At 27.9% G+C, this 19,854-nt stretch overlaps 1 protein-coding gene across 1 annotated transcript in view; it reads left to right on the top strand.

Annotated features, from left to right (window-relative positions):
* Positions 1 to 19,604, top strand: part of LOC100164709 (protein pinocchio) — a 32,670-nt gene extending 13,066 nt beyond the window's left edge. The window contains exons 3-5 of the mRNA XM_008181302.3: positions 17,773 to 17,938; positions 18,963 to 19,092; positions 19,168 to 19,604. Of these exons, the coding sequence (XP_008179524.1) occupies positions 17,773 to 17,938; positions 18,963 to 19,092; positions 19,168 to 19,284 (413 nt within the window). The 3' untranslated portion in view covers positions 19,285 to 19,604. The remainder of the gene's footprint in view (positions 1 to 17,772; positions 17,939 to 18,962; positions 19,093 to 19,167) is intronic.
* Positions 19,605 to 19,854: the final 250 nt, after the last annotated feature.

Genomic DNA, 19,854 nt, shown 5'->3' with positions numbered 1-19,854 from the left:
TACGTATTTGTATGAATTTATATTGTTGTTATTATGAATAAGTTTATAATATCTAAAATCTACCTATCTTTGTTACTTTCTTATCAATAATTGTTAATCGTTTAAAAGCGTTAGTAAAAAATAAAAGTAGGTTATTTTAAATTGTAAAAGTTCAATGGTAGTTTATTCACGTGTAACCCCATGTGGCCGCGTGACTGATTAACATTTCAGATTCTGAGCAGAGCAATGAATATTATGTGCTTACAATAATCTATGATTTAAAATTGTTTTTATTATTTCTCTTATAAGTCACTTATAAGTTATAAGGAGCAAAAAAATGCTTTAATCTTCAACTTTGAGAGCGTAGTTTTTGGTATAAAATTGGATCTGGTAGGTACCTTGAAATATTGGCCTGAGTACAAAAAGAGTGTAAAAGTAAAAAATTATCAGTACTTTTCAAAATAATTGAAAAAAACTTACTAGCAACATCATCAGTTCTCAACAACGATTTTGTTTTTATTGTAATTTAAAAGGGAACAGTAGGTACTTATAAAGATTTAAAATTTTCACCAAATATGTATCATAATATTTTTAAATTTTAGAGCTATTTATAGATATTTAAAACGTTCGAGTTTTTTTTTTTTTTTTTTGATTTAGGTCAATATTTAAAAAATTAAAACATTAAAAAATATAGGGATAACATTTGTCAAAATCACGAGAATATATGTAAATTATTTTGTAGATTTTTAATAAAATTGTTAAATCTTTAATTTGCAAAAATTAGTCTCACTGCTGGCCATATAAATACTTTGATAGAAAAACTAATTACTATTATTGCAATATAAATACCTACATAATAAAATATCTTTAGAAATATATGGGCTAGCTGTAGACCGCATTTCAGTTAGATATATTTTAAACTACCTATTTAGATTATTAAATTGTTTATTTTTACACCTATATCATTTTTATAGTTCATTCTATTGACTATTGTTGTTATATATTTGAAAATACATTTTAGATAGTTAATGCATTATTTGAATTTTAAATACTTTTTTAACATTGGTGAATCATTAGTATATAAATAAATCAGATGAAAGTTAATAATAATAATAATAATAAAATCAAACCAATAAAACACGCATTAATATATATATTTTATTTATTGATACAACATCAATATTAATATAATAAAAATTATCACGTGCAAAATATGTATTATATAAATTGTAATTTGAGGATCACGTGTGAAACAATCCCACTGATATTTGAAACAGATGAAATAGGTAGCTTAAATTATAACTACCTCTTTTCCATAAAATCTCTTTATGTTATATTGTTTTAAATAATTAAATTATAATCGCATTAAATATATGAGTATATTTTTTTTATCGGTCAACTTATACTCCATTGACCATCTTTACATTTTTACATTAGGTATTTACAATAAATCTAGGTGGAGGAAAAATAATACAAACACAATTATTTTATTTTTTAATCGTATTAAAACAATCCATACTATGTTTGAAATAATAATATACGTTTTATAACGCGGCTCCTCCATTTCAAGACGCCAAAACTATATAATTTCTATAAACGCTTTCACTCCAATCCATCCAACGAAAATAATTCTAATTCCCTCGTTATCCCAGTCCCAGGGGACCTCAGAAGACATTTAGAGAAGAAAAAGTGTTGCTTCGTCGTAACATTCTAATTGAATATAAAATGGGCAATAACTTAACACCATACAAAGTTCCATGAATGGAAGGTTTCCTCAAAGTTCAAACAAGAATTCTTGATATCGTTCCCTCTAAAACGGCGTAATCGGGTATGAGCGGTTTTATTTTATTTTATTTTTTTGTCTGTAAGAAGTAGCTTCTTCAAATTTGTTTTAAATAAGTATTGCCATATCATATCACCCTTTGATTGAAGTACTATACATATTATTATGTTTAGTAAATATTATATGACTGTTTGAAGTTACTAGTTTACTAATAATTAAATATTATAATATGTACGATGTACCTAATAATAATCGTATCGTTACCAACTCAGTCGAAAATAAGAAAAATAAGAAAATCAATATGGTATCATGGTGGTATGGTATACTGCTTTAATGTATGACATATATGTATCAGTATCGTTTATACAACTATGCACTATGTGTGGTACAGGGCTTGAAAACTGTATTTAGGACCGGTAAAAAATCGTGAAAAACCTAAATAAAAATCGAAAAAACAATACTGGTAAGTGGTAATCGAAATCGAAATAGGAAAAAAATAAATACTAGTACTCGAAATCAAATCAAAATCGGTTAACATAAATACTAATTCTGAAATTAAAATTGGAAGAGATAATTATCTGTAGGTATTTGTAACTTAAACCGAAATCCGGAAAAATTATTTCTAATATTTAATATTGAAATTGAGATTAGGAAAAAATAATTTCTGTTTCAAGCCCAGCTAAAGGATTAACGTCACGTTTATAATATGTATATATACAATTTGTACGTCTTCTATTTTTCGTATAATCTATATAGAATATTCTTATTATTTTTGTTAAAAACAATTTTAAGCAATATCTGATATATGGCTATGTAGTGTTTTGTTCTTTATAATAGGTACTTACTTAAAAATAAGTTACCAAAATTGATTAACTGATAAACGAAATTTATCAAAAATGATCATTGTTTTAGAAATATTGGTAGATAATATTTTAAATAAGTTTAAATAGATTCACTATAGGTAAGTACATATTTATAAAAAAAAAGCTATTTTTAAAATTCTAAGACCATGGTGTTGTGTAAACTATAGTAAAATATCAAGTTTATATATGACCTATTATTAATTAATTTAATTTTAAATAATAATTCAGATATCATAACAACTGATAAACAAATAGGCGTAACCCGTTTACGCACTATTTTTAATTTTACCTGAAAATTAATTGATCATAGAAGATTGATTTGATACACATTCTTACAACTTGCTTGAGCACAATTTTTTTCTTAAAAGATTGCGATAGTTAAATTATTTACAAGGTGATTTTACAAAAATGCTCACCCTTATTTTAGATTCTGAGTGGATTTTTAATTGGTCTATCATCACCTTTTGGATTAAAAATACTTCAATTTTCAACTCTAGGGATAATTTCTGGTAGCAAATTAGATCTATTCTGAGGTGAAATATATAACATATAAATATATGACAAAGAGTTTCGCCTCTTAGTAGTGTTCTCTAGATAACGCTAAATGATATTCAAATATTATATAATTTAAAATAATCATTATCAACTTAATTTTAAATTGGACTAAACTAGTCTGGACGAAACGCGTACTCGGGCGAAACGGGGAGGGTCATTTTTTGGCGAAACGGGCTACGCCCGATATATTAGACTTATGGTTATGAATTTATGATGCACACGAGCACACGTAATTATATAGTATAACTTGTTTACCTTACAAACGATAATCATAAACATAATTTAGGTACGCTATAGAAAACACACAAATTAATCGTTGGACGAATACATTTCTATTGTTACGTTCAGTGTTATCTCGCATGCTTATTAATTATATAATGCGAATTGTGAATGTTTAACAGTATGTAAGTTAAATATATATATATAAGTGTTATTTTAAAATATACTATTTATTATTTTATTAATATTATATAACAACTTCAGGCTTACAGCTAAGAACAACAATAACTGGATATACATTATAAATGATTAAATGAAGATTATAATAAGAAAACTAGTTTCAAACCAAGTTAGTAATAATATTTTAGATTAACGATTTCAATATATTATATTACATACCTAATAATTGTATTGTATACATTCAAATAAATTTATTTACGTTCATATATTGTAGGTACCTTAAATGACAAAAAAAAATTTTAATAAATAACCACTAGTACCAGCTGTTATTTTATTATACTTATATTAAATTATTAGCTATCGATTATATTATTACTTACTGTACCTATATATTTATTTTTTAATTAAAAAAATCATAACTAGTTATTTTGTATGAATACTTTAATAATTTGACTTTATATTTTGATAAAAATCAAACTTAACATTGACTTTATAAAATTTGCAAATAACGCAATAAAAAAACTTAATGTAACTATTGATAGTTTTCCTGCTGCATGGAAAAAACAATGAATATAGGTTAGGTTAGTAGTACAATAGACCATATTATTATTCATAATTTAAATATTTCGGGTGGAGTTACTGAGTGCCCTCCCATATCTGTTAGTCTCGCTATGTATATATTATCTTTAATCAAAATTACTTATTGTACCAAATTGTACCAACATTTTATTGTTTCAAAAAAAAAAAAATGTAATATTGCGTAATTGTTTTCATCAGTAATCGACGAACTGAATGTCATAACGATCACATAAACTCTTAGAATCTTTGACGTTTGTCTATCGTCTATGGCACGTTTACGTTTGCGATAGGCTTTCTGGCGTTCAAAATTCAAAATCATAATTACAATTTTTAAACAATTTTATTTATAAATATTTGTTATAACTTATAATGTAACTACTATAGTGTAAATGCAAATAAGTAAATGTGATGATATTATGTTATATAAAACTGATTAAAAAAAAATGAGGTTGGTTTGGTAACGTAATAAAATTATATGATGTTATGGAATTATATGCATCGGTTGATATAGTGGCTACTTAGGCTAAGTTGGGGTTTAAACCTAAGATTAATCGGTCGGAAAAAATTTTCCCAAGTCTTAAAACATATCTATGTTAAAATTAAAGTTCATAAATAAATACATCAACAGTACATTAATATTTAATAATTTATAGCAATTTGATTCAAGTAGTAAATAGTTATATTGACAGGGACAACCATGGACTAAGACATATGAGAATAATCAAAATTTATAGTTAAAAAAAAATTAACTAACATTGAAAACATCTCATGGCTATAAATAGCGTGATTTTTCGGTGAACTTTTTCTTTTTGCTAGAGGTAGAAAAACTTGTTGGTTACCTCTATTAACATTTCTTTTGTTAGCTATGAATAGAACATTTTTAGGAATCTCTAACTGAGAAATAATTTGAAAAATTCGAAAAAATTAATAAAAATAGTTTGAAAAATTTACCATTTATGGGAAATACTATTATAAATATTTAGTGAACATTTCAAGAGTCTACGGTTATTCGTTTTGGATACACAACCAAATATCAAAAATCGATTAATGGGAATTAAATAACTTACCGCTGAATATCAAATATCGTAAAAATTATAAAAGTTCTTAAAAAATTAATATCCTATTTAAGTAAACTTTCTTATAGGTAGAAAAACTTAGGTGAAAACTTCTATTAAAACTTTAATCTTAGCTTTAAAAACTAAAACTTTTATGAATTTCTAACTGAAAAATAATTTACAAAATGTTTAAAATGACTTATGACTATTTGGGAATCTTCTATCAACATTTCTAATGTTAGCTATGAAAGTATAAACTTTTTTGAATTACTCAATGAAAAATAGTTTGAACATATTCGAAATTTTGATGATATTTGTCAAAAATTGAACTTAAAATGCATATTCAAAATAATTGAGCCTATGTATCTTTAATATTTTTGAACTTCCGTTAGTGAAATTTCTAAGGCACCTAGAATTACTTGTTCATGCTTTTTTATTAAGCAAATAAGTTTTATCGGGAATAATTTTTAAAAATTTACAAAATTTTAAAAATTTCTCAAAGCTATAACTAGCTCAAAAATTTTACCATTCATTAAAATTACTAATGTAAATATTTGGTGAAAATTTCAAAGGTCTACACTCTACATTTATTAGTTTTTGATTTACACCAAAAAAATAAAATCGATTTTTTCAAAAATTGGTTTTGCGTAAAAATTATTACTTTTTTTGTTTATCATGACGCTTTCTTAACGCTTTAAACTACATGAATTTTCTATTTTGACCTCCTGAAAAAACCAACTAGAATCACTTTTCTATCAGAAAAAATTCTGACCTCGAAAATAGGAGCATTTTTACTACCCAAAATGGTGCTGACAAAAAAAAACACATCATTGTAAAATCAATAGGTACATTCTTTCGCTCCACTCAAAATCTAAAAAATGTTAAAATAATTATTTTTATACAAATGTGGTATCTCAAGTGTCATTGACGTCTAATAATTGAAAACTCTGTACATTTGTAGAAGTGGAATAGGAAGACTAGTTAAATACACCTGTATATCGTATATGTATGTAATTGTGTGGTTTGTAATTACATTATATTTGCTCTCAATAATTATGTTGCTTTTTGTTGGAGATATTATGGTTTTTAATTGACTCGTAGAAGGATGTAACATATCAATGTCATGTAATGACCAGTGACTAGTGAGTGTATGGTGCTATTTGGGCCACGCAATAGGTGTTCGATAAAGGTATATATTATGCAATTTTGTATTATAGCAAAACTTAATCTGCATATATTAGCATATACATATTGAACATAATATAAGTAATACCATTTTTAATTGTCAGTGGCTCTCAAAAATTGGTCATTCAAATTGTTGCAGCCCCAACATAATTGTTTTATCGTCCCAACTCACAATTAAAAACATTTTAGTAGGCGGTATCTATCTTAAATCGTGATTTATGAATTATAACTCTGCAAATTGAAAACCTTTATAGAAGCCTACAGTATAATGTTTTCTCATCAAAACGTTCCGTGTATACATACACAATATACATACTGTAAATTATGCGATTCACGTGTACGGACGTACGGTGTACACATAATATTTTATGGACATTTAGTGTAACCTAACAATATGATAAGCTTATAATATGCATGTTACCATCAATATCGGAAATTTCGGCAATAAAGGTAATGATTACAGACGATTTCAGTATAGCCGGAGGACACCATGTTATATTGTTTGTAATCGGTATATATTTTCATAATAAATTAACTAAGAAGTATAGACGGTTTAGTCAATGTCATCGATTAGTATTTGCTGATGATCGATTTATCGATCATGAGATTTCCTATTATACCATTTGGTTTTTACCACTTTTTCGTGCCTTTGAGAGGGGCTGGGGAGACGTATATGAATTACAAACATTGGTTTTACTAATGAACGCATATCATTATATTAATATTATAATAATGGAAATTCGTATTAATCTTTTCTGAATTTCCTTTTTTTTTATCCTTGAGGTGGGGAAACTGAATCTCCGATTAATACTCCAACAAAAGTTCGACAAAATAAATACCGGTAAAAAAAGTTCAGCGAAAAAAATTCCAAATGAATAAAAGGTTGCGAATATCTATACCTAAATTTAATTATTATATAAAATTACTGCTTGCACTAAGCACCACCTTTAATAAAAAATAATAGGTAATTTATCAGTATACCTATCTATTAAAAACTGAACCATTAATATGCAAATATGTTATATTTATATCCCAATATTCCCGGCCCTCAAGGAACAATATTGATGTATTATATTTATTTTTTATTATAACTTTATGCTGTAATTTGTAGATAATATGTACAATGTATATAATAACCTACAATTATATAAATATACTGCACCGCAAATTGTTTTTTAGATATTCATATAAATTTGTAATCTTTTTTAAAGATTTTTTTATTATAATTTATTCTATTATATTAATATTATAATAATATTTTTATTTGTTTATGTTTATATTGATATTTAAACAAAGTAAAATATAAGTTAAATGTTAATTTAAAAAATAAAAGTATCTGCGTACCTATTACGGCGTAATTATAAACAATTTATTTTATTCTTAGACTTTAATTCCATCGGTTTTTTTTTCACAGGAATTTTTTACTGATTTTTTTTTTACTGAGCTTTTAGGTAGAATACCTAGGAAACTAACATGTTAAAATTTCAAAGTGCTTAGTAGTTTCCCTTAAATAAATAATGCACTTAACGAAAATCATGTGCAAGTGATTTTTGGGGAGTACACACTAATGATCATTTACTACACACACAAAGACGAGCATTGACCTCAATAAACTGTCTACACACAACTCCTTTAAAATAACACGTTTGCGGGGGCCTTAATGTCAAATGTGGCGTATGTCCTCCAATGACCACTGGTCGAATTGTCGTTCCCTTTTCAACTTCTCTTTGAATAGTTGGAAAAGGTGTTTTATTATTCCGTTTATGGTTTATTAAGTATAAAATATCTGCGTTCCAAGATGTCACTATAGTGCCAAGTACCAACATAGATCAAATATCCATGGCCCTTAAAGGCTTAAACCTATGATTGCTGTGAACCATAACTTCGTTGATTCATTTCATTTTCATATCAGACCTTTAATGGATATCATTTCGGTGATACATCGAAATTGCGACTAAATAAAATTTGCCATATATCCCCAGATCCCAGATCTCTATATAATTTTTATTTTGTTTTATCTTATAAGTACTTACATAGAATAACTAATTGAATTATAAAAGTGTATGTTGTATAATATATTCAAAAACGTATCGTACGTCAAACATGTTTTTATGAAATTTGTAGATCAATTGTTTTGGTAGATCGCCTACGACATCACAATGTTCTAATTGTTATACAATAATCACCCTTTTAACCTACAAATTATTACTTAATCGGATGATTTTTTTGAAAACGTTGATGTATCCAAATCGAAATTGATCGAAACGAGCGCGGTTTTTTAACTATGTGTACTAAAAATAATAGGTCCATAACAATGGATTTGGAAAATATGAAGGCTACAATAATTTGATCGTTTCAAAAAATTAGAATTTTAATTAATCACATGTTTGGTTAGCAGGACAGTTGGAACCATTTGAAATGGGGCACAAACACACCACTGCAACTTGTTTGCGCACATTCAAAATGTTTTACCCGTAAACGAATAACTCGTTTGCGCACAGCGAATACATTCACACACATGTATTTATCGTCACAGACTGCAGTACAAATTATCAAATATTTGATAGCAATATTATCTAATCATCATTTTGGATTTTCCATGCCTAACTTCTTTTAGTATACAGTTTCAATAGTTATGGTTCAGTAAAGTGAAGTACCTACTAGAGTTTTGACGACGTAAACTCTTTAATCTGGACGTATAGACATTTCTAATATTTTTGAAACTCGTTTAGGAAAACGATGTTTTAATATCGACAGTTATAAATTTAGTTAATATCGTGTTTTAATGAGTGGATATTAAAATTTTAGATTATATTTATATTGACTCTAGGTAAACTATACTGTAACGAAATTATGACGATTTATGTAACACACACACACACACATTTTTAATCACGCCTGTTTGAAGCAGACAGTCTTCAGACTTAAAGCGAGAAGGAAAATATGTGCACAAACGAGTTGAGTTCTGATACTAGAGATTTTCGTCACAGGTAGTCAAAATATAAGTGTGCAAACGTGTTGTAAAAAAAGGTAAACGTGCGCAAACGATCAACGAGTTGTAGCCCAAACACACGCCCTGGCACCCTATCCCTCCAAATTATGCCATTGTTACCTCCGCTTAAAAACATTTTCCTAAAACTTTTAGCCACTTACTGTGTAGGAGGAAGAAGTCAATAAGGACTGTAGGTTAGGTATAACTTAATATAATTTTACTCTCAGGTCCGTCCTATTTATTCATACAAACATAAACGGATTGTTGTTCGTAGATAATACGATACTAAGATTAGGATAGTCTTGACGTCCGGTAGACGGTAGTACGATTAATATTTTAGATTTTAAACACGATTCGCTCAATAACAATCTAATGATATTCAATGATAGACGCGTACAATAACATACAAGTATTGAAGTATACAACAGGCGATCTACCAGGACATGAAGGTCATCGAAAGATAATGTACTTAACCCGGAACTGCCGACTATAAACGTCGGTTTTATCCGAGCTTAGTATATTAATATTATGGTGGGCCTGCTACCACGGTTGTGTGAGATGGTGTATATTGGTGTCTATAGACTGGCGGTGCGCATGCGCCCAGTCGGCGTGGCGTCGATACGACGTCATGGTATCTCCCGATCTCCGTGGCGTGACGTTATAGGTATCGTCAACCGTCGCGAGAACGCGGCAACAGGCCGATCCCCGGGCAACACGCCGCGTCAAACCAGACGTCGGTATTCACTATTCACATTTTACTATTCAGTACGCCAACGACCGCCTGACCGCGTAGATATATACTTAAGTCGTCTCGTCCGACATTTAATTAGATCCGAAGAAGAGTGTTCGAATATCGTTCGACCGATCGTTTTTCAACACTCTTGTCGGCCTTATTTCACCTAAGTTTTCCTTTTTACGGTCTGTACCTATCTATAATTCGCGACATCACGTATTTATTTGTTATAATAATATTATACAATATAATATCTGCAGCACCGCGTCGATCGATCATATCGGAACAATCGAAACGCGTTCGTGTAATATTTTTGGTATAACGCATTATTATAATATATTATATAGGGCCGTCGGCGATCGTCTGAAGTACGCGAAACGTTTCGATTTTTAAGAATTTTCTAGCGACACGTTGCTCGACACGTCAGCGCGGCGACTGAAATTTAGAAAAAAACAAACTGTCGTAGTCAAATTGCATTCATTGTTTTCGTTCCTGAGTTAGATGTGAGTATTCCACAGTATCTACCGCAGTAATGTATACACTATTATTATGAATTATGATGTGTCTAAAAAACGTAGTATTATTTGTACTCATACTACCTAGTACCTATTTAGAGTAAACAATTCCTCGCTAAAGTTTAGTATTGCTATCATTTCATTATGATTTATGTAAACACTTACTCATAATTCGTATACAACCACGCGGAATGCGATAGTTGACATCCCAGGGCTCAAAGATATCTACTTTTTTGTATTATATATATTTTTTTACGAAAATATTTTTGTTTCTTATGATATAGATACCTATATAGGTACCCTAGACTTATTTAGTTGTTCGATGAAACATTGTAACATACTAACATATATTTATGCTACATTTATATTATGTGGTTAGGACATGTAGGTATATATTAAATTATTGGTACATTTTAAATTTACAATTTCAATTTTATTTAATAACACATCACCTGTGTTATAATAATGTATCAATAGTATAATTTTAACCTTAAAGTATCATTACTATATTTTATGTTGAAAATAACATTAAGATATTATCCAAACTAAATCACACTGATAAAAGCAATTATTAAGTAAAATAATTCGAATAAATAAACCGAAATCTTTTTAAACTTATATTCGTGTATATTAATTGAATAGGTCGATACGCATCAACGTAATATAATATGTAGTAACATTAAGAAAATATATTATTCCAGTCAAAAAAACAACTTTTTATCATTATATGTGTTGTAAAAATAAATGCAAAAAGACCTTGATTATATTTAGTGAATTTTAAGTAAATTATATAAAAATATATAAATATATACCTATATTATAATATGAATAGGTACCTACGTTTAAAAGATGAAATGGCTTTGTTTAAATTAAGAAAAAGAAAATTTTTTTGTTACAGTTTTTAATTTTTATAGTACCTAGGCAGTTATTGCGTATATTATAAATTATAATATAATAAAACTTTCAATAATACAATATGGTTTGGGTACTTGAGGTAGGTACACAAGTACACGAATATATAATCTTAGTCACTGTGACATGTTGAATAACTATAAATGCGATTGTATAGTAGGTTGTCCTGTTCAGTATTTTGAATTTTCTTCTATTATTATTTATAAGAGGCAGTAAAGAATATTATTCTTAAAAACACGAGAAAATACATGTCTAATTTCAAGGCTGTATTAGCGCCAAATATGTGAAACATAAACATGAATTACCTTACTCCAATGTTTATTGAAGTAATCAAATCAAAATCAAATCTTATAAACACGCCGAAAAATAAATAATACGTGTAATTAATAATCTTAACAAATCTTAATTCTCATACACTGTAATTATTGTTATTATCCAAAAATTTAAATCCACCATCGACAGGATTTATAACGGGCATATTAAAATACAAGTATTGGTATATTAACAAATTAGTTTTGGTCTAGTTATTCATGTAAACGCTCATATGTTATGTATATTATGAATGCTTTGTCTTGTTCCAAATACGATGCAATTCGAATCAATTTCATCATGCACTTTCTAAAATAGCGTATATTGTAATAATTCAGTTCCTAGATAAGATTTGAAACTTATCAAATGAAGTTGACATTTCATTTTTTATTTATTATAGTCTCCAACATTCAACAATAGCAGCCTTGTAAAGATAATTTTTAAAAGTATTCAAGTACTATATTTTAAAAATATTATTTAATATTCAATAAAATAAAAGTATTTGAGTTCCTACAAACACAAATACTTTCAAAAAAAAAAATTGTTTTTACCTTATCGACTGAATCAAATTTTTTAGCATTTTCATGTTTTTCATTAACTTTATAGAGCATTTTCTATCGTATCAATGAAATATAAGCTACTATGGTTTTTTTGTCAAGATATTTGAAATTTTGTTTGGGTATAATTCACAACAAATAAATGTGTTAATATATACGACTGGTATGTCGTAAATTATATTCTTTTTACGTGATTAAATTGAAAATAAAAAATATATAAACAAAAAAAAAAATTTTGCAAATTAGTATTTGATTTTATATACAGATACCTACCGTGAGGAAGTATTTTAAATGCTTTGTCCAAGTTCTTTACAAGACTGCTAATTAATAAGTAATAATATTTTCGACCAGATGTAGATGTATTACGTTACCTAGTAAAATAAAGTATATCAATGATAAAATGAGTATCAGCTGTGCAATGTATACACATGTGTCATGCACTCGACCATCATAATATTGTATAACCAATAAAGTATATTAAGTAGGTATATAACTATTAACAGTTTCATTAATGTAAGACAGCAGTACATCGATTTCACATTCGAAAATGCATAAAAGAGGAGGTATAGAAATTTGTAAATGAAAAAAAATTATTATAGTATTGCGTATTGACTAGATGCAATACAAATTATTGTTGTGTAAATTGACTCAATTTTGTATTTAGATCGTGATATCGAATTGGTGATGAAAATAAATAGGAAATAATGAAATGTATTCAATCTTCAACTTTTTAAGTATTCTATTTTTTTTTTGACACAATTATAATATTGTCCAGTTGGTTTATTCTATATTATCGTATATAGGTACAAATTTATGGAATTAAAAATATAGCCTAATATGCCGTATAGTATAGTATCCTACTACAGTACTACCATATTATGTTTTTACTACCAAACAAACGTATCAAATGTAATGAAATTTTGTTTGACATTGATTCCATAAAATAACGAAGAACGTTTTTCGCTCAATGACACGACCATTGACTAATATAAAAATCAGCAAAATATACTAGCATAAATGTATAGATAATAATATTATGTATCTACTTTAAAGGAATCTTATTATTTACAAGCCTAGAATATATCAAACCCAGTTATATCAAGTTAAGAACGTAACCTTGCGTATATCGTCAGCAATATAACATATCAATTATAAATATAATATTATATCATTCCAATATTTACTTCCTATAGTTTTAATTTTAATTACCACAACATTTAATTTATTATAAAAGTTAATTAAAACACTCGCAAAAAATTTAAATTTATAAATCTCTTAGATTATTGAAGATAATTTGAGAGGCATACCTACTACTTCAGTGGCGAATAATTTAATTTACCTAACATAAATCAAAATAAGTAATAAAATGTATCAAAGTGAACAAACGTAACTTCAATATTTTGTGTGAAATACTGAAAAGGTTCAATGTTGTTTTATTCAAAAAAGAAATAAATACAACTATAGGTACCTACCTATCTTGTATATTCGTAGTATTGGAAGGTTAGTTTTGTGTACCGTACAAAAAAGTTAGATATTCCACCAGACAAGATTTTAAAATGTATTGCGAACTAATAATAATATACTGGGAATTCCTCAGATGTATAACGAAAAACCAGATATGCAGTTGTTATAATGGTAGGAGCTATAAGGAAATATAGCATGAACGGGTTTTTTAACATCATACAATACAAACATAATAATACTTAACTATAAATTATATTATAAATTAGACAGTACTGCATTTTAAGGTTGAACAAAATATTTTCTAATAACGTGATCAGATTTAAAACCTAGTGACATTTGCCGAATATACTTAATGTTGTAGGTACATTGACTATGTGTCTATCTACCTGACAAATTGATAATTGAAAGAAGAGAACATTATTCATTACACCCATCCCAGTTAAAACTTATTGGAATCCGTGTTCTTTACATTTTTAGATTTTGGAAAATACTTTGTCTAGTATTCTAGGATTTTTATAGAAAATTAAGCTTTAAGAAAATTTACTTAAATTATGAACGCAGAATAAAGTAACCTGTAACTTCGTAAAAGTTATTGTTTCATTGGTTTTATAAATCATAATGTTATATACCTATAAAAGATTAAAAAATACAAAAAATTGAATATTAAAGCATACAGCATTGTGAATTGATCAGGAGGTTGCATCTGAGTCGATGAAAATCAATAGTTACTAATTGTGATACAGCTACCTAAAAACAAAATGCTATACCTAGTTAAATTTTTATTTTCATAAATTACACCAGGGTAAAATATACAATAACAATTCATAAGTATACAATTTCCAAACAAGATGACACGTGCATATTATATTGTTGTTGTACATTAACACCACCGCAATCAGACTATATGCATATCCAAGGTTATTCAGCTTTATAAAAGTATAAAACCATGTCTAAATTAGTGATCTGAATTTCCGCATGTTTTTTTACCGCACGTTATGTATTAACAATTAACTTCTTCAAAGAAAATTATTAAAATACTAAGTATTTAATACTTCATCGAATTTTAAAAGAGATTTAAACCTTAAACTTTTCAACTGCTAGATGAAATAGTTTCTGTTGATTGATTTTCTTATTATTCAACTAAACAAAACTGAAAGAAAATATTCCAACAATTTCCATTTAATTAAAAATGCGGAAATGTCTCAGTGTAATTACTTACTTATTAGTTATTATTAATTAGTAATTAGGTAGTAACGTTCAGTGCGGGCCTGTCACTTCCATGGTCACTGGAATACGGATACACATAAAGCCATTGAAAGCATGTGTCTTATTAGTTATTTGACAAGACACATAAAACTAAATAATTTGAGGAACATAAAATATAAATATAAAATGGGCCATCTTAGATTTTAAAATACATCAACCAAACAAATCAGTGTTTTGATACACTTTATTGATTAACGTGTCAAAACACTCGTATTAAATAGGTATTGAATTATTCGTGTATAGGTATGAAAAATATATAGGACGGTAATAAATGTAATTCCTAAATTATTGTGTACTACTTGCCACTTGGCTATATAATTATTGTTCTATTTTACTATTCTATTAAACAATTTAGGTTCGTGTTAGATGCGATTTGGGAGAACAGTTTTTCAGACATTTTTTAACAACTTTCAATAAATTGCAAAACAAACTTGCAAAATGAAATAATATCATTCAACCCGCATTGTAATTTTATAAATTTTATAATACCTATATTACGAAGTATCAGTGTATCACTTATACCTATACCCTGTTCCAAAAGGGAAGACACGAGGCGACCACAGACAAAACCGGTTTTGCTACGTAAATCTCGTGTCTTCTCTTTTGGAACAGGGTATAACTGATTAAGTCTTTAGAATCGCTTATTTACACAGAAAATTATATTTCGTATTATATGAATTAAAATTTCAAATAGCCATCGCCCATCTGTGTTAATTGCTTTAAAGTTTCCCTATTAAGATGCCATTATCATATTGTATAAGCGAACAGCAGTCTACGAATGTAAAACAATATGAAGGCCACACAGACCAGTTTTTCAGGATTATAATGCTTTCCGGGGTAAATGATCAAAATAGAATGTCGTCCTATTATTGTACTGTACCCAGTTGTCCTTATAAATTTATATAATATAATATACATTAAATTATTTATTATATTACATTGTAATAATAATTAGATTATATAGTACATAGGTTGGAATTATTTAAAATGCGTAATTTATAAAAGGATTTACTTTTGCATTTCATCGAGATTGAATAAAATAATTGTATAGGTATCAGGTAATATGTGACTTGAAGGTTGTTCAAGATTTTACTATTAATAATTATCCTAAGTATGGTTTTTATAGATTCTGGAATATCGAGTAAAAAACTTTCCGAAACAATATAACGTCATTGTCATCATTACTGGTCATAAAACCGTCAAAACCAGTTAACTATATTCGCGTCTCGCGTGCAAATATTAAAAACAAAACACTCAAACATAATATTATATTTATAATATATAATTGTATATCATAGCATAATATACGAATTGTGTCCTGCATTATAAAATATCAACGATCGACCTAGGAAACCCAAATTTGTGTTCCCCATTTGCGGTTCCACGCTACGTCACAATGGTTAAGGTGACGTTACAGTGACATTTGTTGTCTCCGTCTTACAAGTGCGTAACATTGTAAATTTTACGCTCAGCAGAACACGTTCGTCTCCATTAGTTTAAAAACTAGAACGAATTTATCTCTTATACAATATAATGTAAGATTATTATCTAGACAATGACCAAGGCTTTTTATTATATTTTAATTTTAAAGCGAGTTATAAGTATTTTAAGATGTATAAACCGTTAACAACTTTAATATACACATAACTCGCTTTAAAATTAAAATATAATAAAAAGCCTATGTCATTGTCTAGATGATAGTCTTACCTTTAAATTTTATAAGTGCTCAATTCGCTCTAATTTTTAAACTAACGGAGTTAAATGTGTTCTCCTAAGCGTAAAAGTTGCTGTTTCGCGTTTGTAAGACGGAGACAATATGTGTCACAGTAACGTCCACTTAAAGATTAATTTAATGTAAACTGTTCAGTTTTATCGGCTGTATACTTATATATAATCCTTAATCGGCTTAATCGTTGCATGTTAAAATGTGTTAAAACCTATGATGGCGACTCTGCAGTCGTTTCCCACTTAAATCTATACAATTTTAGATTTATAAACGTTACAATAATGTTCTATGGAATGCAAGACGATGATTACTATCGGATATTTTTCAAATATTCGCTAATGGTATTGGTATATAATTTAGTGTAGGTATATTTTATGCAAAATTCAGCGTTGTGTTTTATTTCTGAGTTTATTACTTAGATTTTATCTGTGGCATATTGAAGTCACTGCGCTGCTGCCTGCTGGTATAGCAAAAATGTTGTGTTTATTCTGACTTACAGAAATTAAAATTGGACGTGATTTATAATAATATATGTATTACAATACTTAGTACTCACACAGATACAGAGTTTTTTTGTCGTCGTATATTAAAATATAACTTATAAGTCATGAAATAAGCATCGACCGGCGTCACTAGTTCCGGGATGGGTGACCACCCGGGATTTAAGGTTTTTACTTTTTAGTAACGAATTCTCGCCCAACATACACGTGTTTCTCAACAACCGTAACCCCCCCTTCAAAATGCTAATGACCATAGTTGTTGATGCTTAAATTCAATAAAAAAAAAGAAAGTAAATTACCTACCTATAAAACATTTAATTTTTATCTAAAATTTATATGTGTACAGTTAAGAAAACAATAATAAAAAAAAGTGCATAACAATAGTTTTTGTTTATTTTAGTTGAGAATACTAACAACAAGATGTCAGTTACTAGTGTCCAGACTATGAACAACCAAAGCTTGATGAACATTAATGACAAAATGCTCGATAACATGGATCTAGTCAGTGACCTTGAGCAGGCAGTAACTCTAGAAGAGCTCAAAGAAGTTTTTAAATATTGTTTCCGGTATGTACTAGTGTAATACAACTAGTATGAACTAGTTTTTATATTTTAATACTCTAAAAATCTACACATTTTTATAAATAATTTTAGCAATGCAGATTCTCAATCATGTCAAAGTCCAGCCTCATAATTTATAAATAGCATCCTTTTTTTGATATTTCTAAATTGTGATAATATTTATTTATAAAACGTTCACTGAAATTAAATATTGATAATACCATAGACCTTTTACTAGCCCTTTTCACGTTTCCACCGTGTCAGGATAGGTTGTGCTTTTGGATACTGACATAGATAATAAAGATATGGATAAGACATAATGGTCTTATCCGCGGTCTTCGAGGGGAACAATTGATACCAAATAAAGTATACCTATATCGAGTATCGACTATCAATATAAAGGAGCCTCAGTTTATTGCCTTCCCCTCCGGGAACGCGGCCTCAAATATATTTAACATAGACGTGGCCTATCCATGTCTTTATTATCTATGATTACTGAGTGCTCTGATACGATAATATATTATAATATAATCATACTTTTTATATTTTATACTAAACAAGCTGAATCACTGCGCCAAGTCGGCATGTGGCTATCAATGTATTTGATATATTATGATAGAACGGTCTATAAGTAAATATAAATAAAAGGCATAGTAAAAAACATTGACATAGGTAAACTAAGATTATAATTTATAGGTCTATAGATAATAGTATAATACTAAGCAATATAATTACTAGCATAATTAGTATTAATTTAATTTTTTTTTAATACCATTTAAAATAGTGTTTTCCCGTAATGTTACCTTTAAAAAATAATTCTTACGAACGTATAATATAATATTTAATATTTGTTTTTTCGTGGCAAGTAAAATGAAAGGAATACTAATCTAATCATGATAATATTGATAGTAATTAAATATTAATAACTAACTAAAATTGTTCACCAACACGTAATATATCTTGTTGACTATTTCTGTTGTAAAATGTAAACAAATGGATAGTGGATAATCATATTTTTGATCGATTATAGTTGTGGAGTCAACTGGGAGCAACGCCATGTGTCATTAGATTGCTTAGAATGCGGTGGATATTCCCTTGAGAGGCCTTGTCCTATTTGTGCAGGTCACTGTCGAAATATTTGGAAACGTGATCTTGAAGAAGTAAGTTTAAAAAAAAATCTATGCAATTTATACTTTATTGAATTAATTTTTACGTATTTAACTATTATTTTATAGTCTCATAGAAGTGGCGAGGCAAGCTGGATAGGAGAATGCTCCTCAAAATGTAAAGAAATGGGACGTGATGTCAATCAGATGTGTAATAGACTCGAAAAGGTCAAAGCCACCTTTTGAGTCATGATTTATAAACATCTTAAAAACACAACTGAGTACTTATTGTTAAGGAATTTAGTTTAAGTGTATCACTTTTCTAATAATAATAATTTTACTCAGTGTACACGGTGTCATTTCCTCGTGGTGATCATACACGTCTTGTTTTTGGAATGAAATGAATTCTCAAAATGATTTTTCCATGTACATAATAATTTGCTATTAATTTTCTATGAAAATTATTTATCGAATCAGTATAAATTATTTACTTATCTACCTTCTATTATTATTGACAGAAATTTTGGAAAAACCCTTAAGCTGTAATAAATATATATTTATTTTGATAAATTTGTTTTGTTATTTATATTGCTACTTTTAAGAGGACGTGATACCCGCATATTTTGTTCCGTCTTACAAGTGCAAATACAACATAGCAAATTGTACGCTCAGAAGAACACGTGTAGCACCGTTGGTTAAAAATTAGAGGGAATTTACCTTTTATAAAATTTAAAGGTAAGATTATTATCTCGGTAATATCATAATATGCTTTTTATTGTATTTTAATTTTAAAGTGAGCTATGATTATTTTTAAAT

This window comes from Acyrthosiphon pisum, chromosome A2, assembly GCF_005508785.2.
Source record: "Acyrthosiphon pisum isolate AL4f chromosome A2, pea_aphid_22Mar2018_4r6ur, whole genome shotgun sequence".
NCBI lineage: Eukaryota > Metazoa > Arthropoda > Insecta > Hemiptera > Aphididae > Acyrthosiphon > Acyrthosiphon pisum.
This window is presented reverse-complemented; position numbering and strand designations above follow the sequence as displayed.